This window comes from Miscanthus floridulus, chromosome 17 (genome assembly GCF_019320115.1).
Source record: "Miscanthus floridulus cultivar M001 chromosome 17, ASM1932011v1, whole genome shotgun sequence".
Taxonomy (NCBI): Eukaryota; Viridiplantae; Streptophyta; class Magnoliopsida; order Poales; family Poaceae; genus Miscanthus; species Miscanthus floridulus.
Genome location: NC_089596.1, coordinates 12730103 through 12755721, shown reverse-complemented (window position 1 = coordinate 12755721; position 25619 = coordinate 12730103). Strand labels below are relative to the sequence as shown.

Below are 25619 nucleotides of genomic sequence, written 5' to 3'. Positions count from 1 at the left end.
GTGAAGAGGTACAATGGCTCTATTTCATGGGGGCTTCTATTTAAGCCCCATGGCCGGCTCAAGCTCACTCTCTTGGCCATTTGCATTGACATAGCAACCTTGTGAGCTTAGCCAAAGCCCTCCCACTCATCTCCATCATTGATTCATCATCTTTGTGAGATTGGGAGAGAATCCAAGTGCATTGCTTGAGTGATTGCATCTAGAGGCACTTGGTGTTTGTGTTTCGCTGTGGGATTCGCTTGTTACTCTTGGTGGTTGCCGCCACCTAGACGGCTTGGAGCAGCGAGGATCGTCGAGCGGAGGGTGGTGATTGTCTTCGGCTCCGATCGTGGTGATTGTGAGGGGTTCTTGACCTTTCCCCAGTGGAGAGCCAAAAGGTACTCTAGTGGATTGCTCGTGGCTTGTGTGATCCTCATCTTATGTTGGTTGTGTGGCACCCTATTGAGGGTTTGGCGTGTGATGCCAATTAGCTCGTAAACCTCCAAGTGAGTGAATCGTCACAACGAGGAGTAGCTTGCCGGCACGCAAGTGAACCTCGGTAAAAAATCATTGTGTTCATCATTTGATTCTGAGGTGATTGGTCTTTATTGGTATTCATTCTTGTGATTGATTGGCTCCTTCTTTGACACGGCAGGTATAAACAAATTGCTCACTCTCTTTACATTACCACAAACTAGTTGTCAAGCTCTTTAGTGTAGCTAGTTGTGAGAGCTTGTTAGTTTGGTTAGTGTGGCTCTTTAGTTAGCTTTTGATAGCACACTAACTTAGTGTAGTGTCATAGCTATTGTGTGGATAGAAACTATATAAACTAGAATTGTGGTAGGTGACTTGCTATTTTAGTAGGCTAGCACAACGCTTGCTTCACCTCATAATTGTCCAACCGGTTTGTTAAGTGTCGTTGTAGAAATTTTTATTTGGCTATTCACCCTCCCCTCTAGCCATTAGGACCTTTCACTGGTCCTCTGCCTCGTCCAGCGCAACAAGGACCTCTACAAGCTCTCCTCGCCGTGGGAGGGACCATATGTCATTGCGGAGGTACTCCGGCCAGGCGCCTACAAGCTGAAAACCAACGACGACGAGGTCTACACCAATGACTAGAACATCGAGCAACTACGTCGCTTTTACCCCTAATAAATGCACACTTTTTACTTATCAGTTTCATTATCAAAACTCCCCAATCCTTCATGACATCCGATCCCTGCAAACACCTAGGGGGTCGGGCCTCACTCGGGGGTTGATATAAGTACATTTATCTTATAAAAATTCTCTGTGCCTGCCCTCTTTACGTTAATTCCTAGGAAATGGGTTTTTGGGAACAAGCTCTAAGTAAAACAAGGGCGGACTGCGAGAAACCTCCGCCCCAGTGGCTATGGTGCCTTTGCTCACCAGCATGATCAGAGCTAGCCCACCCACACTCTGAGCTTTTTTGACCTTAACTGTGGGAAGGGTTAGAATGCACTAAACCTCTTTTACAAAAAGAGGGAGAACAACTAAAAAGTTGTTTGCTATAACAAAGAGCTTGTCCATTTTGCACAAATTCGATGCTTGCCTTATCTGTCTAACTAAATTCTTGCGTAGGATGTTCTCATCCTCTATTTCTGTAGGGAAATCTTGTCTCAATAGGTAACGCGAGTCGATCGGATGGCTTGACCACTAACGAGAAATGGATAAGGAACAAGTAGAATCATGCTCATATTCGGGGGAGGCTTTCCGAACCCATCACTCTTACCATCGAGGTAAAACCGATGCCTAGGTCGATCGGACGACTCAAGACCGCTGTCGAAAGATAAACATCCTGACTTGCTTACTTTACGTATTAATTTCATTACCGAGCCTTCGACCTGAGCGATGGTAGAGGGTCGGGAATTGCTCAGGGGCTAGTGAGGGTGTCTATTTGCTAGACATTCTCTTTGCCTGGCCCCTCCTTAAGTTTAAAACTAGAGGCACGGTGTGCGGGTGCAAACTTTGAGTAGACCTAGTCGGACCGCTAAGACCCTATGCCCTAGCGGCTACGGTGTTTTTAGTCCACCAGCGCGATCAAAGTCTTTGTCTCTACACTCCAAACCATAACCTCCACCTTCTCGGGAAGAACTTGGAGGGGCCTACCTACAGAATCTCCATCAGGGAGAGGCTATCTGGTCGCCCAAATCGACCGAATGGCTCAGGCCACTGCCTAGAGACAGATACGGAAGAATGGGAGGCTCATGCAGGTTACGCCAGACGTCAGACCCGAACCCCGCATGGACATATCTAGTAAAGAGCTCCTAGAACTCGTCACTCGTGCCATCGAGGTATTATCAACCCCCATTTTCTCTTAAACTATGATCATTCATACATTTGTCCATTCAATCATCCCGTACATCCAAGCATTGCACATGCAATTGCCGCATCACAATGCTTCGCGTCGCATCATGAAGTGGTAGTCGTCTCATTCGATATGAATGGTGATCGACCGAGGTTCGAAGGCCAGCCCATGAAGGGCTCAAGCCCACCTTGTGTCAAATAGAGCTAGGGGAGAAAAACCGAGATGAGCCCCAGTGGCCTTGTCTGACCCCGCTCAGAAGCAGACAGGGACATCCCAACCTTTTTTGTTCGATTCTAACCTCGAGCCAAGCCCATAGAATCTCCATCGAGGAGAGGCCAACAGGCCACCCGAGCCTATCGAACGACTTAGGCATCTGTCGGGAGGTGGGTTAAGAAGTAGTGGAATGCCACATGAGGTCTCTACCGACCCCGTCAGCAGATGATGGACCCGAATTCCACTCGAACATACCCATTAGCGAGCTCACTGAGTGCGACACTCGAGCCATCAAGGCAAGTGTCGTTAGCTCAGCCCCTCCGGTTGTAGAAACTGAGGACGGGGTGACACATGAAACACGACTGACCCCTACCAAACCCCACGGGGCTCGAGGGCTCGAGGGCTTGGGCTGCCTGATCCTAGATCGAAAGACCAAGGGTCAAAGGCCGAAGGGCCTGAGGCTGCCTCGTGTCGAACAAAGAGCCAAGGGGGAAAACACAGATGGGCCTTAGCGGCCTGTGCCCGTCCTACTTAGAAGCGAACAAGGTCATCTCAACCTTCTCGTTCGATCCTAGCCTCTAGCTGAGCCCATATAATCCCCATTGAGGGGGGATCTATTGCAAGGCGGGTTAAGAAGCAACGGGAAGAAACACGAGGGCTTTGTTGACCCCATCAAAAGCGATGGAACCGGATTCCGTTCGAACTTGCCCGTTAGCGAGCTCACCAAGCACGTCACTCGAGCCACTGAGGCAAGTAACGTTAACTCAACCCCTCTAGTTGTGGAAACCATGGATGGGGCGACAGTCACAAAAATGTGCCGACCCTTGACCGAATCCTCACCGCGCGTGGGGGCTCGAGGAAGGTTGAACTTGCAAGGAGACCTAGCACACAGTCATAGAATGATAGCTAAGATCCTAGGGAGAGGGTACATGCGAATACAAGAGAGGCATTCTCCTAAGTTTTGCTATCCTCCCCTTGATTTTTAGTGACATCCGACTCCAACAATGGCAAGGGGTCAGATCTCACTCAGAGGCTAATAAAGGAATAAGTATACTTTTTCTAAAATAGTTGCCGCGTCAGACCTCTTCCTCACCTTAAGCCTAGCGGCAAAGTTTGTGGAAACAAATAACTAGGCATTTCTGGTTGAACCACAAAAAACCTACACCTCGGAGGCTACGGTGTCTTTGCTCACCAGCGTGATCGAAGTTTTTCCTCTTACACCTCGGGCCCTACGGTCTTAACGAACAAAGGGGTCAAAATGAGCCTTTATTTCTCATATAAAAAGGGAAGAAAACTAGTTTGATTAAATAAAAAGAAGTTATGAAATTGTTTTTGATACATAAAGGTCGGCACTTGTTCATAGATTACAATAAGTGTTTCATCCGACCTATGTGACTAACTACCCCCTCGGGGGAGAACTATGTCTTGAACTTTATCTGCCAGGTCCTGCGTGAGAGGAACCACCATCGTCTCTATCTCATCTAGCTCGGAGGCTTCATAGCCAGGCGCAAAGCCAAGGCTCATTGTCTCCAAGTCAATACTATCCACATAATGAGAGTGGGCGATGGTGAAGGTTTGGGTGATCCCAGAGCGAAGGGCTTCCCTCTCGAGCTGGCGCACCCGTGCCGTGATATCTATGGCACGGGCCGCAAGAGAGCTAGTCCCCTCCGGTCGTGCCACCTCTAGGTCATCGCACACCACTCTGAGGGCAGTGCATAAGAGATCATGCTCGTCACTCTTGGCCTGAAGGCCCCTCCGTGCCTCGGCAAGTTCCATGACATCCCGGTGGAGACGCTCTCGGCCTCCATCCTTTAGGTCATCATGGTTTCGATATTGGCCTAGAGGGAGCCAATCCTCTGCTGCACCTCGTCATGCTCTTGGACGGTCTGGTCATGCTCCCCGTGGGCCACGCCGTGCTCTGAGTGGAGCCTCTCTATAGTTTGGCTCAGCTCATCTCGCTCCTTGCGCACCTGAGCAATCACCTTGGCATCTAGGCTCACCATCTGCTGTAGGGCTGTAGACCTCTCCTCGGCTCCTAGCTTGAGCTCCTGCTCCTTCTCCACCTCAGCTAGCAGGTCGAGGACCCGATGGTGGGCCTTGGCGCCCCTCTAGAATAGCTCATCCCGCTCCTTCCAGACTCTGGCGGCCTCCTCCTCATCCTGCCATGCCCTCACCGATAGATCCTAGAATGCCTTCTCGGCATCCTCCATGTCCCGACGGGCCTCGGCCTCTCACAGCCGGAGACTGTCCACCTCCTTGGTGAGGGGAGTCAACTCGACCACCCTCTATCAGAGGTGGGCCATCACATCCCATGCAACTATGCCTTGTCGATGAGGTGGTCCCAGTCCTCCTTATGCTCGTGAAGGAACTGGGATTTCTCCCGGCTGCGAGCGATAAAAGACTGAAAAAAGATGATGGCCAGAACACAAAAATACATGAAGAAAGAAGATGGCGAGAAGCTAGACTAAGTGAATACCTAGCCAATGGGAACGACGACACCGTGCAGGGCACCCCTGGCATGATTTAGAGCTTCCAGCACGGCTATAATCCTCTTGTCGAGACTCTCTCGCTCCATGCTCTTGGTAGCATCATCGAGGGTAAAGAGTGTGACGACGAGTCCTGTGGATTCACCCACCAGAGTAGGGACTCATCTCATGCAGGCAAGCAGATGCCCCCCGACATCAGGGCTAGCAGCGGCTCCCCACCGGTCCTCTCTGCCACTGCCATAATGGTCGAGGGCCCCTCGGCCGCATCCCCCTCCATCCGGCCCGCATCGGGTGCCGTCACCTGGGCCAATAGTGGCGTGGATTGCACCACCACCTCGGGTGTCACCATGGTGGCGTCCGGCTGTGGGTCACCCATTGAAGCCACTACCACCTCCACCTGCATCGCCGGGGCCTTGATAGGTGGTGTCACATCCACCACGGTCGACGCCATATGCGCAACCGGTAGCTCCGTCTGCCTCGTCGTCAGCAGCAGGATCACCTCCATCACTGGCTACGTAACAACCTCCGAGGGCATCCGTTGAGTCCCCTTGTTCTCCTATCCCTTCGAGGGCATGAGAACCGCCGCAGGCAGCGCCTGACCAGCCAATGAGGTAGCAACGCCGGCGGCGCCGCTCCCGCCCAAGACTGGTGTGACAACAGCCGATGGCTCTCACCTCACCAAAAGGGCGACACTCTTCTTGGGCGCCAACGCCAAAGAAGTACCCTGTCTCAGGACGCTACGAGAAACAAAGGGCATCAGTCATGCTGAAAACAGATAAAACAAAGGAGTCAATGACTTACATCGGCGCTGTCGGGTGGAGGATACGTTTAGGGGATGAACCCTAGCTCCTTGCTCCACTTCATCAGGGCAGGGATGTTTTGAGCCCGCCACCTACTCCCGGGCAGAGGGGCTTGCCTCCCTTGCATCTAGGGGCACGGCGGCAAAGCCACCCCCCTCCATCGGCACCTCAGGTGTGGCGGCAGATCTACCCGCCCTTGCTAGCTCTAGAGGCGTAGTGGCGGGGCCACTCCCCTCCGCTGGCACCTTAGGCGCGGTGGCAGATCTGCCCTCCCTTGATGGTTCTGAGGGCGAACCGATGGTCTAGCCCGTCTCCTTCAGCCTCATAGACGCACCTTCCCTTTCGTGGAATGGGAAGGGTCCCTGCATGCACGAGTGGATACCTATCAGCATATCCTCACTCTCCATGTCATCCCACTCGGTGTCAGCAACTACCTCATCACCTTCCTCATCGTCATCATCTTCACTATTCATGTCCTCCCCTCGCTCCAGTGCCCACAACTTCTGCTGATTCTTCCTCCTCTTGTCCTCCTTTGCCTTCCGCTGCCGCTTGGCCTCGGCGCAGTTGGCCGCCGTCATGCCCAGGTCCTTCGGTAGCGGAGCCAGGTGATCCATAAGGATGAGTTTCTTTGGCTGGTCCCCCTATCTCAATATCAGCATCAAGAGGTCAGGAGTTCAATCGAAAAGGAGGCATGAGGAAAGAAAACTTACGAAGGCGATATACCCCGGTTCTGGTTGTATCGGGGGGTGCCTCAGCAATAGATAAACGAAAATGAGGACAACGTCGGCGTCATTCCGCGGAGGCTCCATTGCCTCCTTGATGCGCTGCGCCACCTCAAAGGGGGAGAGCGCTCCCTCTGTGAGCGTCGTCTCATCGAGGGACACCCCAGGTGCCATCATGTGCAGGGGAAGCACGTGCCTCATCAGCGGCGCCACCCTCCATGTGTGGTAGGCACCGATGATCCCCGACCCCTTCACACCCCTCTCCTTTAGTATTCAGATGGAGGTGAGATGGTCCTAGATTCTGTTCTTGTCTTTCTCCAGGACCCCCACCTCCTGCACGATTCCAAGACCTCATCGATGAGCCGCCTGGGGAACATTGGCAAGGGGACGGCTGTGTCATTCTTAATGTAGAACCAATGTGAATGACACCCCTTGTTGGAGGTCGACAGACGCATCGGCGGGTACTCGCTGACCTGGTTGTTGCGGAGTTGAATGCTGGCGCATCCCATCGGCATGTTCAAATTCTGATTCTTCTCCCGCTTCTTCAGGAGGGTGATGGCGAAGAAGTACCACCATAGGTCAAAGTGGGGACTAATCCCTAGGAACCCCTCACATAGGGTGATGAACACCGTAATGTGTTGGATTCCATTGGGATTAAGGTGCTGCAGCTCTACCTTGTAGTAGTGCAGCAATCCTCGAAGAAACTTGTGGGCGAGGGTGGTGAATCCTCGCTCATGGAAGTGAGCGAAGGACATGACATAGCCATCGGGCGGCGACGGTGCGTCCTCATCATCGAGCAGCCACCACTCCTCGGCGGTAGTTGGAGCGTAAAGAAGACCGCGGCGAACGAGGCCCTCCAGGCGCTGGAGGGTGATATCAGAGCAGCATCATGGCTCCATTAGAGGATTGGGGTGGGTGGATGTGAATTCGACGATGGCTAAGACATGGATGTGGGAGACTTAGGCGATTAGCGGCGGAGGTTGTATATGCAAAGGCTAGGAGGCAAAGTACAAAAACCTAGGAGCGAACTCTTTGGTTTTATAGGGGCGACAAATGCGAGGAAGGCAACCATCCACCTAGATCTCTGCACCTGCCACGATCCGCCACCACGTCACGTCGCGGGATATGTGCCCCCAATCCCTATCCTTTCCCTCTGAAATTGCGCTAGACGTTTCGCCTCCCCGGGCAGACCAGGACTCTTTACTAGCAAAAGGATATGGGTCAAAAAGTGTTCCTTTGGCCCGGCTGGGCCTAGGAGTTCGAGGGATGGCCCATCAATGGTTTTGACGGCCATCCCAAGGCACCCTTACGATAAAGGATGGGCCCGTGATCGGCCAAAACTCAGGCGCACAAGCTTCACAGGAGTCTCGGACGCGATCGAGTCTTAGCCGTGCTAACCCTGACCGGATCCCCACGAACGGGATACCAGGATCCCAATTGAGCTGTCCGGCTAAACAACCACCAAATCTCACGACCATACATGCAAAGGGTCCGACCTCGATGAGCAAGAAATCACCATCTTCAGGGCACGCCGTGGGAAACAATAGAGGGCCAGGGCTCTTGGAATCCTCTCTTTCAGAAAACCCTTCAAAGGAGTATCCTACTCCTCCGTAGGCTCGGGGGCTACACCCACTGGGTGCACTCGCGCGCACCCATTGGTGAGTCAAAAAATCCCCTAGGCAATTCTACTTGAATCGCTCGGGGGCTACTATCAGGGACCAATATTAGGGTACCCAAAGAGGAGGAGCTAATGACCGTCGAATGTTGATTCATCTGCGTGATCAAGAGCGCGACTACACTGCTTGTCGGGTGACTCCTTGTCCGTCCACCGAGACCATGGGCCCTGCCCTAGGCTGACTCTCGAGGGGTGGCTCTGCCTTGACCAACATCTAAGGGCAGACTCCGCCTTGCCCGACGTCTGGGGACAAACTCCACCTCACCCGACGTCTAGGGGCTGGCTCCGCCTCGCCCGACGTCTGGGGGTAGGCTCTGTCTCGCCCGACATCTAGGGGCTAGCTTCGCCTCGCCCGACATCTAGGGACAAACTCTGCCTCGCCCGACGTCCGGGGGCTGGCTCCGCCTCGCCCGATGTCTTGGGGCTGGCTCCGCCTCGCCCGACGTCTGCGCGCTGCTCCTTCATAACTACGTGCGCAGATAAGGCAGGGCACTCCAGTTAACCGCAATACCGAGGACCATACCCTGTATGCCTGTACGAAGGTACCGTCAGGATATGACAAGACGGGGGCTTTAAGGCCGTTCTGGGCATGTTAGAGCCCGGACAGTGTTGTGGGCGCCGACATTTGTCTTATAATATTGTGGGCGCCGCCATTTGCCCTCGGCGCGTGGATCCTAACGGAAGAATATGACAACCACTACGGTCCAGGAGGAGACTCACATCCTCTACAGTGATGGACGTGCGGTCACTGTGCCGTCTGCTCATAGTAGGGTCACGGATCAAGACCCTGGTCCGTCGCGCCGCCCGCCGGGGCAGGATGGGACATGACCACTTGCTAGTCAAGCTAGAGCATGGCATCATTAGCGGACAGACGCCCAGCATGGATCTATCCCTAGCACCGTCTGCCGTGTCAGTAGGGCTCACTCAGAGGAAAAGGAAGACCCGGTACCTTCGAAGGACCTTCTTTGCCTCTGGTTTTTCTTCTTTCTCCCATATGTAATCTCTACTTCCCCTTGGTCTATAAAAGGGAAGGCAGGGCACCCCATAAGGGGACCGATCGATTCAACACACCACACATCACATAACACACAGCTGAGTAGCAACCAAGCTCTCAGCGCCCATTTGACCTTTCCATTAGAGACTTGGGACTTGTCCCTCTCTCGCCTGTTTGTAACCCCTACTGCGAATTTTTCAGTGCTAATAACACGAGCAGCAGCCTCAAACTGGACGTAGGGACATTCTGCCTGAACCAGTATAAACCTTGTGTCTTTTAGCACACCATCAGGGTCCAACGTGCAATAATACAAATTTACTCATTTATGTTTACTCGAAACACCGACACCCTCCTTCACAACACTCTCATAATTCTCCTCTTCCAGTCAACCGGCTTCAAAAGCAGGTCTCATTCCTCCCAGCCCCCTCTCCTCATGTCTCATCGTTGAGATGATTACTGGTCTATGGTCAAAATGTCGAGGATCCCTGTTTTGGACGAAAACAGTGGGGGAATTTCTCCCTCCAAGACTCGTTAGCAAGAGCCGTATCCAGGTTTCCCAAACCCAACACCCACTTAAACCTTTCCATCCTCCTCTTGTCCAATTTTGTTTCTGACAAGAAAAGAATGTCCGCACTCTCAGCCTTCTGCAAATCCAGAAGGCCCTGAACCGCCGGGCGGTTGCCCAGACCCCGGTAGTTCCAAGACACTATCTTCATTGATCCTCGCAGAGCCGGACCGCCGGCTCAGCAAATGTGATATATCTAGAAAAACTAAAAACGTCTTATAATTTGGAATGGATGAAGTAATAAATTTATTCATAATAAAAATTTTAATGCTTCATATTTTCTCGGCCGTGCGGGGGCACCCGTTGTTTCGCTAGCTAGTCACTTATAATTCATGACAAATTTTGAATGTTCTAATACCTTATATTTATCATGGTGGAAATATCAGAAGAACATGTTGTTACTGGTTCGAAAAAAACACAAAGCAAGGATGGCCTTAACAAGTATATAAACAAATGCTTAAGTTGTTATAACACCATTGGATACCACCTTTATTTTAGGCCTTGGACAAATTAAAGTCTCTCAACTCTTTTATTTGCCGCAGTACTGCGAGCATGGAAGGGATTGAAAAGAGCAAACACTAGTAAATGATGTGAGGTACAGTTAGCTTCACCATATAGGAGTACATACACTATACATAATACTCCGTATATAATACATACGTACATGACACAGGATCGAGTATAGGAGGGGGTATCGAGATGGACTAGCTGCTACGTAGGAGTATAGGAGTATACAGTAGCGTATAGGTATAGGCGTATAGCCGTATAGGTAAGGAATGCAGGAAATACAAAAAGGAAGACGAAAACGGATCGAATACGGACGGATATCACCGATATTACATTTGTTTTTATATTTCTGTCCGGATTCGGATTCGAATACGGATAGTGTCAACTATGTCGGATAGAATACAACTAGATATCGACATCATAAATATGCGATTTGAGTATTTGGATATGGATACGGTATCGGATGTTGGATATCCGAACTCGGATATGGACAGATCTCAACCCCTCTAAACGGATTTAGTTCCGAATACGATCGAAAAAAATATCCGTACTATTTTCATCCACAGTAATTACTCACTGAATTCTGCTGATCCGCTGCAGTTTCCCCTGCTCCAAAAGCGCCACTCGGCAAGGACACATATACCCAGCAGTCCAGCTAGCTACTAGTACTAGGCCACTAGCCGAGAGGAGGCACGCATCACGACGCATCGCAAGCAACTGCTCGCTTAGGCCCCAAAAGTTTTTTAAAAACGCTACAGTAGTCACCGTATCCAATATTGTGATATGCATAGAGCATTAAATATAGACAAAAAAAAAAAACTAATTACATAGTTTAGTTGAAAATTGCGAGACGAACGTTTTGAGCCTAATTAATTCATGATGAAACACTAATTGACAAATACAAACAAAAATACTACGATAACCAAATTTCTAAAATTCACGAACTAAACACGCACCATTGTGAAGTGTCCTGACGAGAGCCATGAGCCAGACACGAAGGAAGGGGAGGCTGGAAGGGCATGCAGGGGCGGGGCCATCATCACCTCATAATTCCCCGGTTTCCCATTGCTGCAACGGCAACAACTGTGCAAGAGCAATGCAAGCTCTCTTTTTCCTGGGCTCCAACTAGTTCCCCCAAACTCCTAATTTTGGCACTATGTAAAAATAAGATTTTTCGTCACATCAAATTTACGGTACATACATGGAGTACTAAATATAGACAAAATTAAAAACTAATTGCATAGTTTGCTTTAACTTTGCGAGACGAATCTTTTAAGACTAATTAATCAATGTTTGGATAATAATTTATAAATACAAATAAAATACTATAGTGAGAAATCTTTTACTGTGTAAAATTTGGACCTCCAAAGTTGCCGAACTAAACGCGCACCTACTGGTGTGGTCGTCGACCGAAATCCTAGGCAGATTCTCCCCTTAAATGCACGCATGTAGTGCATGCCCTTGAGGTCTTCTCCCTCTCTATCTCTGTCTGAAGAGTCACCACTGATGGGCTTCTTTTTTCTGAAGGATGAGCAGGCAGAGGCAGATGCATGCAGAGAGCAGCAGCAGCGAGAGGCCGGGCGGGCCAGAATCAGAATGAAGACACGACACGACGTGCTAAATAACTCTGCACCAGTAACCTATATTCAAGGCACTCGCAGGCAGCCTTGCATACAGTTGCAGGATACAGATAGGAATAATGTACTCCTACTGCACTAGCTTCTAGTGTGGTCGACCGTCCGTCCATGCACAACTGTGAGATCATCTCTGGTTTATCGTCTCAGAGGGTCTATTTGGTTTCTATAGTACCTTTTAAAAATTTCTATCACATCAAATATTTAGATACATGCATATATGCACAGAGTATTAAATATAGACTAATTACGAAACTAATTACACAACTTGTGACTAATTTACGAGACGAATCTTTGAAGCCTAATTAGTCCATGATTTGACAACGTGGTACTACAGTAAACATGTGCTAATGACGGATTAATTAGGCTTAAAAATTCGTCTCGCAAATTAACCTACATCTATGTAATTGGTTTTATAATTAATCTATATTTAATGCTTCTTATTAGTATCTAAATATTAGATGTTACAAACGACTAAAGAACCAAACACACTCTATATACTTGTTACTGTAATGCATGCATGCTAGCTGGTGCCTAATCGGATCACCATCTATGCCCTTGTTTAGTTCGCGAATTTGGGATTTTGGGGCTACTGTAGCACCTTCGTTTTTATTTGGCAAATAGTATCCAAACATTGACTAATTAGGCTTAAAACGTTCGTCTCGCAATTTCCCACCAAACTGTGCAATTAGTTTTTCTTTTCGTCTACATTTAATGCTCCATGCACGGGCCGTAAACATTCGATGTGACAGGTACTGTAGCAACTTTTTGGATTTTGGCCCTCAACTAAACAAGGCCTATGTCGTCGTTTGCTAGAACAAGCTAAGCTAGCTAGCAGATCGACGTAGGAGTAGCTAGTATCGTCTAGCTACACGTAGTACCTACAATAGCCACTTTACTGACGCTTGACGTTTGTGTTGTGTTGGTGAGCGAGAGGAGTAGCTATTAGCAGCACGAGTGACCAAATAACACGTACAAGTACACGTACCACGCTCGCCGCGTTCGTTCAAGCACGAAATCAACGACGACACAACGTACGTACGTGTATCCTAGCAATAATAAATACGCCAAGGAACTGATCGAACTGTTGCCTCTTGTATGTTCACCTGTCATCAAATTAAGACGATCTTTGCTGATTGATTTCTAGGCTGATAAATTCAACTGGTACTGGTTTGTTGTGAGAAGAAAACACTATTGGTTGTAGCTGATAAGCTCTGAAATCAACCCGCGAACATGCTGGATGTATTTGCAAACAAGTTTGAAATAATGACAACTGGAGCCATTGGCCATCACAACTAACGGTTCATGGATCATACATACATACATCCTGTACATATGATAATAGCTAGGAGAGGATGGGAGGCCGGGGCTGTCGGTAGTACGAAACATGTTGGATATGCGGTGGTGTTAATCGGTCAGGAAATCCACCATACGACAGTACACAGTCGTTCTTGATTATCACATTCATTCTTTTGATTACGGCGCTACAGTAGTAGTACCTACTCGCCACGGTACCTTACCTATGAACAGCACACAGGCTGCTTCTGTTGCATAATATGCCATTGCCAATTGCTTGCCACATCTCTCGTCTGCTCTGCCTCTGCTCTCTCTCTCTCTCTCTAAATAAACAGTCGCTGCAGTACACATGTCCCTCTCGGCCCTTGTTTAGTTCGCGAAATTTGGATTTTGGGGCTACTGTAGCACCTTCGTTTTTATTTGGATTTTGGGGCTACTGTAGCACCTTCGTTTTTATTTGGCAAATAGTGTCCAAACATTGACTAATTAGGTTTAAAACGTTCGTCTCGCAATTTCCCACCAAACTGTGCAATTAGTTTTTCTTTTCGTCTACATTTAATGCTCTATGCACAGGCCGCAAACATTCGATGTGACAGGTACTGTAGCAACTCTCCCTCTCCCTCTCTCTCTCTAATGGTGGTGTGCATGTATAGTAGTGTCTGCATCCATTATTATATATATAATACTGCAGACAGGAAGAAGGAAGCAGTGCAGTAGTGGCCCGGCCTCTCTCTCTCCATTATATGCTTCTTCCTCTTCTTCCGATCCTCATCGGACCTCCATCCATCCAACTATCCATCTGTTCCTCCTCCCTCCTAGTATACCCATTTTGTCTCTCCCCAACACACCCAACCAACCAGCCACAAACAACAAGCTTTGCTTGCTTATTCACAGACAGCTTGCAAACAAACCAACGAACTGATTGATTATCGATCCATCGAGCACGTACACAAATAGCTACTCATCAAATCCTAGCTGGAAGTACGTAGTTGGCAGATCGAGCGAGGTAGACGACGACATGCCGTCGCAGCAGCAGCAACAGCAGGGCCAGCCGCAGCCGCAGGTGGTGGCGGGGTTGACGCGGTGGTGCCCGACGCCGGAGCAGCTGATGATCCTGGAGGCGATGTACCGGGGCGGCCTGCGCACGCCCAACGCGTCGCAGATCCAGCACATCACGGCGCACCTCGCCTGCTACGGCCGCATCGAGGGCAAGAACGTCTTCTACTGGTTCCAGAACCACAAGGCCCGGGACCGCCAGAAGCTGCGCCGCAGGCTCTGCATGAGCCACCACCTCCTCTCCTGCGCCCAGTACTACACCGCCGCGGCGCACCACGGCGGCTTCCTGGCCGCCGCGCCGCCGCCGGTCGCGCCGTACGGGCATCATCAGTTGCTCTCCCCGTCGACGTCGCCCACCCCGGCTGCTGCCGTGGCAGCGGCCGCTGCGGCGTACGGCTACTACTACCCCTTCGCTGCCGCTGCACCGGCGAGCAGGTGCGCCGGCAACGCCACTCCCCCGTCGCCGACGACCCAGCAGTTCCACTATCAGCATCAGGTAGGAACCGAGTAGTACGTACGTACTATCGTCTATCTACACGTCACATCGCCAGAGTTATCTCGCTATATATATAATATAATATACTAATCCGTCCATGCAACGACGCACAGGGTGGCGGAGGAGGAGGGCTTGTGCCGGCGGCGGAGGCGCTCGGCCGGCCGGAGTACTCGTCGCTGGGGAAGCTGGACAACTTCGGCGTGGCGCTTGACGACGTCGTCGTGAGCTCCGCCTCCACCGCCGTCGACATGACGACGACTCCGGGGTTCGAGGTGGCGCCGCCGCCGGCTGCCTTCTGCCGGCCGCTCAAGACGCTGGACCTCTTCCCCGGCGGGCTCAAGAAAGAGCAGCACGACGTGGCCTGATCGACCTATGAATGGCCATTATTAATCACTTAGCTAGTCGTCGTCATCAGTTGTTTAATTTGATGCATGTCATGCAGTAGTGCACACACTGACATGATCGATCTCGTCCCTCCCAATCAATTTAGCTACAGCTAGAGCTAGAGCTAGCTAGCTTCTCTCCCTCTCTCCAGTCTCCATGGCTACGAGCTATGTCGTCGTCGTCGTCGTCGTCATCTGTCTTCTTGTTCTTTCCGGTGCATGTACGTGTTTGATTAGAGGGTGTACTTAGTTTATAGAGATTACAGATTAGTGCACGTACTGTACGTCTACACTAGCTAGAGGGAGTGAGCACTGAGCACCAGGAGCAAGCTCTTGAGTAGCTTGGTCCTGTACGCACGGGCACATTTAACTGGTGGGAGAGGAGATCAAACTAAAGTTCATATGAATATGATGAAATGGAATGTTCCTTACATTGCATGCTGGTCCCCCAACTCCCAACGTCCACCAACTCCCTCCTCCCTAAGTCTCTCTCTAGATCTCTCCCTCTCTCATAGTGTCTCATCTCTAGCATCTAGATCCCCGGTGCACACCCTGTGTGTGTGGACTTTTTTTTTTTTTTTGCCTGCCTTCTGTTTCGTTTTCCCACCAAAGAATCAGCCTCAAACTAATAAACTGTACTTCACGGTGGTCTTTCTCCTTTTTAGGGGAAAAACATATGAACACGTTGGTACGTTGCAATGGAACGTACTGACTTGCGTCATTTATTTTGAATACTTCTTGGAATCGGATTCTGTGTCGTGGCAGGACGCGCGCTATTCTAACTCATATGAGCACGATTATGATTCAGGTCATGGACATGGCAGAAAACTAAGCATGAATATTATCTCCAGTTTATCATGTATTACTTCTCTTAACAAAACCGGCTAGAATTCTTATACTCAAGGGAGTGGGGACAGATGACTCGAGGAGAGAGTGATGAACCAAGAAACCGGGGAAGAATTTTTTCTCCTTTCAATATCTACTAGCAAATATGTTCGTGCATTGCAATGAGATGTATAACTTGTTGCACGGTCATCTCGACCTACTTATGCCAACTATAATGAGCTAACTACACTAGCACAAAAAAGATTTTAGGAGACATGCATTTTGATTAACAGAGGCAGGCAAAAGTTAAGATGGTCTCCTAAAATAACGAGTGAATTTCAGAGACATCTGTCTCTAAAAATCATATTAATAGAGATAGGCCTTTTAAGAGACCCGCCTCTGAAAATCGAACCTATTTTCAGAGGCTGGCCTCTTAAGAGGCCGGCCTCTGAAAAAAGCCCAACCAAAGCATGGTCCATATAACAAACCCTAACCCATCTCCAAGTTGCCACTTCCCTGTTCTTCATTCTTCATTCTTCCCGCAGTCGTCATCCCGCCATCGTCGCCCATCTCTCTTCAATCTCCCCATAGACACCGCCCACCTCTCCTCTCTCCACAGCAAGTGGAACCAGCCAGGCGCCTCCTCCTCGCGGATCTGGTGGAGCCTATGCTCGTGGTCGCGTCAATGGCCGCCAACCGCCCACCTCTTTTCTCCCCATGACAATAGGTGTGCTCCCTCGACCCCTCTCTCCACTCCTCTTGATCTCTTCTCTCCTAATCGTCCTCCACTATTTGTCATGTGAAGGTCCGGTGCCAGGTCAAGGGTGCGGTAAGGGTCTAGTGTGAGATGTGATGGTATTCGGTGCGAGATGCAATGGTGGCCTTTTCGAAGGAAGACGCGGGGTCGTGAGGAAGGGGATGCGCCATGGCCGGTCAATGGGGCCAACATTCTCAAGTTCACCCCAGTGGTGGTGACATCATCCTCACCAGCGGCGGCCCCTGCAAAGAGACATAAGATTTATACTGGTTCGGGCAATCGGTGCCCTACGTCCAGTCTGAGAGATCGAACTTGTATTCCTTGCACCCAAGTGCTCGTAGTAGGGGGTTACAAGCTAAGGGAGAGAGGGAACTAGTCCCAGGTCTCGGCAAGGTGTCGTGTGGGCCGTCTGAGACGTTGCTCTCAAGCAGCTGGAATGTGTGCGTGTGTATGTGTTCCCCCCCGGTGTCCTCCCCCCTTCTAAGTGGCCCAAGTCCTCTCCTTTTATAGTTGAAGGGAGGACAGGGACAGTACATGTATTACTATGCGGCGTCATGCCAACAAGGGCGGCATGTCCGAACCCTGTGGTCTGTTCCTGTGGCGGCGTGACGGTATGTCCGAACCCTGTGGCCTGTTCCTGTGGCGGCGTGACGGTATGTCCGAACCCTGTGGCCTGTTCCTGTGGTGGCGTGGTCGTCGGAGTGGTCCGTCCTTGGAGTACCGGGGCGGCGTGGTCGTCCCATCAGATCCTGTGCGTCGTGGGAGCCCCGGGAATGCCTCGGAGTGGACACGGCGGCGAACGTGTAAGCCACTGTGGACGGACTGTGCACGAGGGCGAGACTTGGTCGGTGCCGAGGCTTGTACTGCGGTGGGGGGGTCTCGGCAGGCTCGAACCCCAAGATCGCCGAGGCCCTGGTGTACAGTGCCGAGGCCTTGAGCGGGCGGCCGATCATGGGTACAGCGTTTGGACACAGTGCCCGGTAATCCCCGTCGTACCCTGTCCCAGCCGGTATGGCGCTGATCGTGGACACAGCGGTAGGACACAGTGGCTGGTAATCCCCGCCGTGCCCTGTCCTGGCCGGTATGGCGCTGATGCGACCTCGGGTCACGTCGGCCGTCCTGTGGCGTTGAGCCACCGTCCGGCTGAGATTGCGAGAGTGGTTGAAGCATTAATGAGACATGACACGCTGTCGGGAGGGTCGGCCGAGGCGGGGGGCGACGGACCGCGGACGAGCCGGCCTCGAGCGACACGGAGAATGAGGCCTCGCGCGAGACGGAGATCAGGCTCCTTGTCGAGGCCTCGGGCGAGAGGCCTCGCGCGATACGGAGAACGCGCCTCCTGCCGAGGCCTTCCGTGGAGAGCCTCGGGTGAGGCGGAGATGGCGTTCCCTGCCGAGGCCTTCCCTGGGGAGCCTCGCATGAAGCGGAGTTTGCGTTAGGGTGCTGAGACCTCCTGCTCGAGGCTCGAGACGAGGAGGGGGAGGACCTAGTGGGCTCGGTCATGGTGGGTGAGGGGCCCACGACTTACCTTCTAGCTGGCGCCGACCCATTTGGTGTTTTGCTTGGGGTACCCCATTCTAAGGTACCCGACAGTAGCCCCCGAGCCTCAGGGGGAGTGCGTGCACTCCCCCTGAGGGTTTGCTGAGGCTTGGTTGATACCTGCCCCGTAGGAATTGGGGTTTGTTTTTTGAGGTTCCGGTGGGTGCGCGCGAGCGCACCCGCCGGGTGTAGCCCCCGAGCCCCCGGAGGAGTGGAGTTATTCCTCCAGGGGCTTTCTTCATTTTCGCGTCTAAACGAGTAGTTCTTATTGCATTTGCCGAGCCCCCAAGCGCAAGTTCGGGTTGCGGGGGTCTCGACGAGGCTGCAGGAAGAAGCCCTCTAGCCTCCGCACAGAGCGAGAGGTTCGTCAGGGGTCCCCTGACTTTGGGTATGATCCTCACGCTTCCTTTCGCTCGGAAGGAGGGGTGGAATGTGCTAGGCTACCCTCGATGGGCACGAGCGTGGACACTTCCGGTGAGCTGTTAGCGGGTAGTCCAAGTGGAGGCCCGAGCCCCGTTCGCTGGGGGACGGCTAGTGGTCCAGAGACGCACTCCAAGAGTACCAGGGGGTTTCTCTAGTGGGTGCTGAGGCCGTTCGCGGGCCTCGGTGGCTCGATGCCTCCCTACGGTGGGATCCCATTCGGATACTTCCCCGTCGGTCTCGGACACGACTTAGGACGCCCCGAGCGACCGTTCGCTCGGGCCTGGGCCATTCGTAGGCTCGCCCCGATGTCGTCCCTGACTCTGTTGCCCTAGGGTGGCCAGAGCAGCGGGTGCTGGGAAGAAGAGGAGAGAAGAGCGAGCCTAGGGAGAAAGCGAGGAAAAAAGCGAGAGCGTGGGAGGGAGAGAGAAAAAACTCACTGCCGCGCCTGATTCCTCCATCGCACCCATGGCCGGCAACGTCGTCGTTGTCGAGGCGGACCCTGGGATCCGTCGGACGTCACTGAGGAGATGCTCCAATCGCTTGTCGACGGTGGACTCCTCCGCCCGGTGATAGACCCTAGTAGGCCGGAGTGGATTGCTCCGTACGGCGAGCCGGAGCCGAGGCCCCGCGACGGCTATGTCGTGAGCTTTGTCTCCTTCCACGAGCGCGGCCTCGGCGTCCCGGCGGACCGGTTCATGAGGGCGCTCCCGCACTACTACGGCGTGGAGCTCCACAACTTTAATCCCAACTCCATCGCTCAGGTGGCTATCTTCGTTGCCGTCTGCGAGGGGTATTTGGGGATCGCTCCCCATTGGGAGTTGTGGCTCCACCTGTTCCAGGCGGGGCATACTACCAAGCCAACGGGCACGTCGGGTAAGAGGAAGGCATTGAGGGCCGAAGGCTGCACTCTCCAAGTGCGTCAGGACCGCCTGCACCTCTACATCCCGGCCCAACTCACGTCCTCCAACCGCCGGTGGTACACGAGTTGGTTTTACCTCCGCAACGACGGCGGAGGACTTCCCCCCTACACCGGGCGGATTATGGGGAGTTGCCCGGAGAAATGGAAGTGGGGTATCCCGAAGGTCGACCAGCCCAAGCTGGAGCCGCTCCTAGAGGGGCTGGCGAGGCTGCGGAGCCATGGCCTCACGGTCGCTGTGGTCGTGGCCGCCTTCCACCGCCAGAGGGTGCTGCCGCTGATGGCTCGGCGGCGGCGGCTGTTCGAGATGAGGCCGGGTGAGCCCGTTGAAGGCACCCAGATGTCTTCCTCCGCCCTCTCCGACGAGGAAATTCTCCGTCGGCTGGGGGAGACGGTGGATGCGAAGTTGAGGGGCGACAACCTGACCCCCTTCGCGATGCGACCGTCGCGGGGGTTCCTTTCACTGGTAAGTCGAGTGCCGCTGTAGCCTCTGAGCCTCCTCAATCTCCCTTTATCCCTTGTTTCCTTATGCGCATTTGTCGTTCCTTCAGGGGATGAGAGACGTACGCTCCTCCCCGCCGCCCGTTCCCAAGGACGCGGGGCAGCGGGCGATCAACCACGCTCACGCCGACGCGCAGAAGAAGCGAAAGGACGCTAAGGCGGCGAAGCGCATGAAGCACATCCTTGCGCATGAGGCATTGGATAAGCGCCGCCGTCAGCAACGGAAGGATGGTCTCCCGTTGGAGGAATCCCCATCGACGTCGTTGTCGACGGAGGCCTCGGACGGGAACGACAAGGGCGAGGGAGGGCGAGGTCCCCTAGACCACCTTCCTAACGTCGTGGAGGTGGCGCCCGGGGCGTCGGCAAGTAGCCCAGCACCCCCGGGAAGAGGAGGAGAAGCGGACCCGGGGCCGGCGGTTGCCCGCTCCGGGGCCGAGGCCGACACGCCCGAGGCGCGGGCGTTAGGCAAACGCGCCGTCAGCCCGGTAAGCTCGGCGGCCGCGGCAGAGCAGGTGGCGGTGGAGGCGACGCCACCGCCCCCGCAGAGGACCGAAGGGGCACCGGGGTCCACTGAGGACCGACCGGCGCCGATGGACACGGATGCGATGCCACTGCCGCCGCCTCCGCCGTTGCGGATGCGGTTTGCCATGGCGAAGCGGGGGCCGCCCCGTTCTAAGTAAGTGTATTTTTGGCAGGGTCGTAGTGTCTTCCGTTCGCTTTTTTGGTCTCGCGTTGACCCTGTAGGTTAATTTTCTTTAGTCGGAAGCGGCCTGCGGATGACCTCCCCTTGGCGCCCCTTAAGGCGCTTAAGGCGAGCCCCGGCTCCTTTGCCCACTGGGTGGCGGAGGCACAAGCCGCCATCCAACGCGGCGCGGTGTCGGCGAGGGTCGACCCAAAGGAACCGGCCGCCCAAGGAGGGGTTGATGAGGCGGCCCCTACACGGTCGGATGGGGCCGTCGTGCCCTTTGTTGCCGAGGAACTGGCCACCCAAGGAGTGAAGCTTCCAGGGCGGCCGAGGCCTCTCGGGTCGAGGCCCAGCGGTTGAAGGAGAAAGCCGAGGCCTGTCAGGCCGAGACCCGACGCTGGGAGCAGAAGGCCAAGGGTGAGTTCCGTGGGCTTCCGTCCCTAACTTAGGTTGTCTTTTCTCTGGCTCGACCTCATTGCATTTTCCGCGGTGCAGAGTCAGAGGCGGAGTTCTCTTGGGCCACCGAGGCTTCCAGCGCGGTGCAGACAGTGCTCGATACCGAGATCAAGGAGCATGAGGCGCTGAAACGTGCCGCCCTTTTCGCCTGCGAGGCCTTGGAGGTCGAGGGGGTTCAGTCAGGCAGCTCCCTTGGGAGCCGCTTGATTGCGCTGAGCAGCCAGATGCGCGAACGGCTCCGAGGGGCGCTGCACACGGGTGTCAAGCGGGCGATGGCCGTCATCTCCTCTCACTACCTTGGCGTCGACCTCCCGGCCATCAGTGATGGCTATGTTCTGCCTGATGATGAGGAGGAGGCCAACGCGGCGGTCGCGAAGCTGATGGAGGCGGCAGAGGGCCCTGGCGCGGCGCTGGCGACGCTCTTCGAAGAGGAGGTGGTTCCTCCCCTACCATCTGCCGGTGCTGAAGGCCCCGAGCCTTAATCTGGGCCCCGGGGGCTATGTAAAGATAGAACAGGGGTTATTTTTGTATCATAACGTTTGTGGCCATCGAGGCCCTTGTTTCTAAAGTATTTGTGTTTCTTAGTTGTTTTTCTCATGCTTCCGAGCCTTTGTCCTCTGTTGTTTCTGATCAGATTTCGTTTGCAAAATACCCCTTTGGGGCCTAAGCCGTCCCTTGAGCGAGAGGTAGTGAGGGAGTGCCGTAGCCCGGGGGCATAGGCCGTCTCATGACTCTACTGGCCTCTTGCTTAGGAAACAGACCTTGGTTCGAGGAGTCTTTACGAATGATTCGTCAGAGCCTGCTAGAGTCTCGGCGTAGGAATTTTTGCGAAAAACAACTAAAGAATGGTGCGTGGGACCTAGGGGGAGTCCCCCATCTAGCCCCTGAGGGAGGCTTAGTTCTGCTAAGGCAGAGCCGAGTCTCCCTTGTCATGTTGATTATATTGCCGAGACCTACGATGGGCTCGGGGGGTTTCTCGAAAAATAAGACCAACTAAAGAATGCTTTTTAATTGTATTTCGGGAAACGACATATACAATGCTTGGAAATTTAGGGATAAAAGCGACGTAGATGTTCTATGTTCCAAGCGTTGGTGAAGATTTCACCCTTCTCGTTGGCCAGCTTATAGGTCCCGGGCTTCAGTACTTGGGCGACGATGTATGGTCCTTCCCATGGTGGGGTCAGCTTGTGGCAACCCTTGTTGCTATGTGCTAGCCTCAACACTAGGTCGCCTACCTTCAAGTCTCGGCGTCGGACGCGTCGGGCCTGATAGCGCCGCAGGCTCTGCTGGTACTTGGCCGAGTGTAGTAGCACGGCGTCTCGGGCTTCCTCCAGCTGATCAAGGGCGTCCTCTCGGGTGGTGCAGTTACTTTGTTCGTTATAGGCTTGTAGCCTCGGGGAACCATATTCCAGGTCGGTGGGGAGGATGGCCTCGGCCCCATAGACTAGGAAGAAAGGCGTGAATCCCGTGGCTCGGCTTGGAGTATTCCTCAGGCTCCAGATGACCAACGGGAGTTCGACAAGCCATTTCTTGCCAAACTTTTTCAACCGGTTGTGAATCCTTGGCTTGAGGCCTTGTAGGATCATGCCGTTGGCACGCTCTACTTGGCCGTTGGTCCTTGGGTGTCCTATGGCCGACTAGGCCACACGGATGTGGTGGTCGTCGCAAAACATTAGGAACTTTTCATCGGTGAACTGCGTCCCGTTGTCGGTGATGATGGTGTTGGGGACCCCAAACCTATGGATAATGTCGGTGAAGAACAGCACCACCTGCTCGGATTTGATTCGAATGATCGGACGAGCCTCGATCCATTTGGAGAACTTGTCGATTGATACCAGTAGATGGGTGTAGCCCCCAGGGGCCTTTTGCAGAGGCCCGACCATGTTGAGCCCCCACACGGCGAACGGCCATGTGATGGGGATGGTTTGCAGGGCCAGGGCCGGGAGATGTGTCTACCGAGCGTAGTACTGGCATCCTTCGCAGGAGCGTACTAGCTTGGTAGCGTCGGCGACCGCCATCGGCCAGTAGAACCCTTGGCGGAAAGCGTTCCCTACGAGCGTCCGAGGCACCGCATGGTGCCCGCAGGCGCCTGCGTGTAAGTCCCAAAGCAGGGCTTGGCCCGCCTTGGCACTAATACATCGTTGGAGGACACCTGAGGGACTTCGCCTGTACAATTCGCCGTTGTAGAGGGCGTAGGTCTTGGCTCGGCACGCGAGCCGTCGCGCTTCGGTCCTGTCGTCAGGAAGCTCCCCCTGATCAAGCCAACCGAGGAACGGGACCCGCCAATCTGCGTCCTGATCAGTCTACAGAGGCTCGGCGTTGACCTCCATGACCTCAGGCTCGGTCGAGGGGGTCTCGGCAGCAGAGGGGGCGTTGGGCTTTGCCATGGGCTCCACAGGTGGGCCCTCCTCTATTGTCGAGGTGCAGCCGATGGAAGGTTTGTGGAGGTCTTTGGCGAAGACGTTCGGGGGGACCGGGGCTCGCGCTGAGGCCATCTTTGCCAGCTCGTCGGCGGCCTCGTTATATTTCCGCGTGACGTGATTTAGTTCGAGACCGTCGAACTTGTCTTCTAGGCGTCGTACCATCTTGCAGTAAGCCTCCATTTTGGGGTCGAGGCAGTTTGACTCCTTCATCACTTGATCTATAACGAGCCGCGAGTCGCCTCGGACGTCAAGGCACCATGCCCCAAGCTCGATGGCGACTTGCAAGCCATTGATGAGGGCCTCGTATTCGGCCACGTTGTTGGAGGCGGTGAAGTGGAGCCGCACCATGTAGCGCATGTGTACTCCAAGGGGTGAAATGAAGAGCAGGCCCGCGCCTGCCCCGATCTTCATCAGGGATCCGTCGAAGTACAGGGTCCAGCATTCCGTCTGAATTTGAGCAGGTGGCAGTTGGGTATCTGTCCATTCAGCCACGAAATCGGCCAAGACCTGAGACTTGATCGCTTTTCGAGGCGCGAAGGTCAAGGTTTCCCCCATAAGCTCGATAGCCCACTTGGCTATCCTGCCCGAGGCCTCCCAGTTATGGACTATCTCGCCCAGGGGGAAGGATGATACCACAGTCACCGGGTGCGACTCGAAGTAGTGGCGCAGTTTGCGCCGGGCCAGGACCATGGCGTAGACCAGCTTCTGGATGTGGGGGTAGCGTGCTTTGGTCTCGGAGAGCACCTCGCTGATGAAATAAATAGGTCGTTGGGTGGGCAGAGTATGCCCTTCTTCCTGCCTCTCTACCACTACGGCGGCGCTGACCACTTGGGTCGTTTCGGCGACGTAGAGTAAGAGGGCCTCGTCCATGGCCAGGGGTATCAGGACGGGAGGATTGGTGAGCAGCCTCTTGAGTCTATCGAGGGCTTCCTCGGCCTCGGGGGTCCAAGAAAAACGCTCAGACTTTCTCAAGAGTCGGTACAGAGGCAAGCCTTTTTCGCCGAGGCGTGAGATGAAGCGGCTCAGGGCCGCAAGGCATCCCATGACCCTTTGCACTCCCTTGAGGTCTCTGATTGGTCCCATGCTGGTTATGGCCGAGACCTTCTCTGGGTTGGCTTCAATGCCGTGTTCCGAGACTATGAATCCTAAGAGCATGCCTCGGGGGACCCCGAACACACACTTCTCGGGATTGAGCTTGATGCCCTTCTCCCTAAGGCATTTGAAGGTTATCCTTAAGTCGTCGATGAGACCCTCGGCCTTCCTGGTCTTGACCACGATGTCGTCTACGTAGGCCTCGACGGTCCGCCCAATGTTGTCGCCAAAGACCTGTGTCATGCATCGTTGGTACGTGGCACCTACGTTTTTGAGGCCGAAGGGCATCGTGACGTAGCAGTACATGCCGAATGGTGTGATGAAAGAAGTCGTGAGCTGGTCAGATTCTTTCATCTTGATCTGATGGTAACCAGAATACGCATCGAGGAAAGACAGGGTCTCGCACCCTGCGGTGGAGTCAATGATTTGATCGATTCGAGGTAATGGGAGGGGGACCTTTAGACAGGCTTTGTTCAAACCGGTGTAGTCTACACACATTCTCCATTTCCCATTTTTCTTCTTGACCAACACGGGGTTAGCCAACCACTCTGGGTGGGACACTTCCTTGATAAACTCGGCCGCCAAGAGTTTCTGTATCTCCTCACCGATGGCCCTACGCTTTTCCTCGTCGAAGCGGCGCAGGCGTTGTCTCGCGGGTCTAGATCTGGCCCGGATGTCCAGGGCGTGCTCAGCGACCTCCCTTGGTATGCCCAGCATGTCCGAGGGACTCCATGCGAATATGTCGGCGTTCGCGCGGAGAAAGTCGACGAGCACGGCTTCCTATTTGATGTCGAGGGAGGCGCTGATCCTTAGCGCTCGGTCATCGGGGCAGGCGGGGTCGACCGGGATGAGTTTGATGGTTTTCGCGGG

General features: G+C 53.6%; 2 protein-coding genes across 2 annotated transcripts; one reads left to right on the top strand and one right to left on the bottom strand.

The window, feature by feature from the left end:
• Positions 1-14014: 14014 nt before the first annotated feature.
• On the top strand, positions 14015-15305 carry LOC136514779 (putative WUSCHEL-related homeobox 2). The gene is made up of 2 exons (XM_066508486.1): positions 14015-14749; positions 14863-15305. The coding sequence occupies exons 1-2, from the start codon at positions 14216-14218 to the stop codon at positions 15112-15114; spliced, it is 786 nt and encodes a 261-aa protein (XP_066364583.1). The 5' UTR covers positions 14015-14215; the 3' UTR covers positions 15115-15305.
• Positions 15306-16940: 1635 nt separating this feature from the next.
• On the bottom strand, positions 16941-20742 carry LOC136515251 (uncharacterized). The gene is made up of 2 exons (XM_066508900.1): positions 20420-20742; positions 16941-16956 (listed from the first exon to the last, which is right to left on the bottom strand). The coding sequence occupies exons 1-2, from the start codon at positions 20740-20742 to the stop codon at positions 16941-16943; spliced, it is 339 nt and encodes a 112-aa protein (XP_066364997.1).
• Between the last annotated feature and the right edge of the window lie 4877 nt (positions 20743-25619).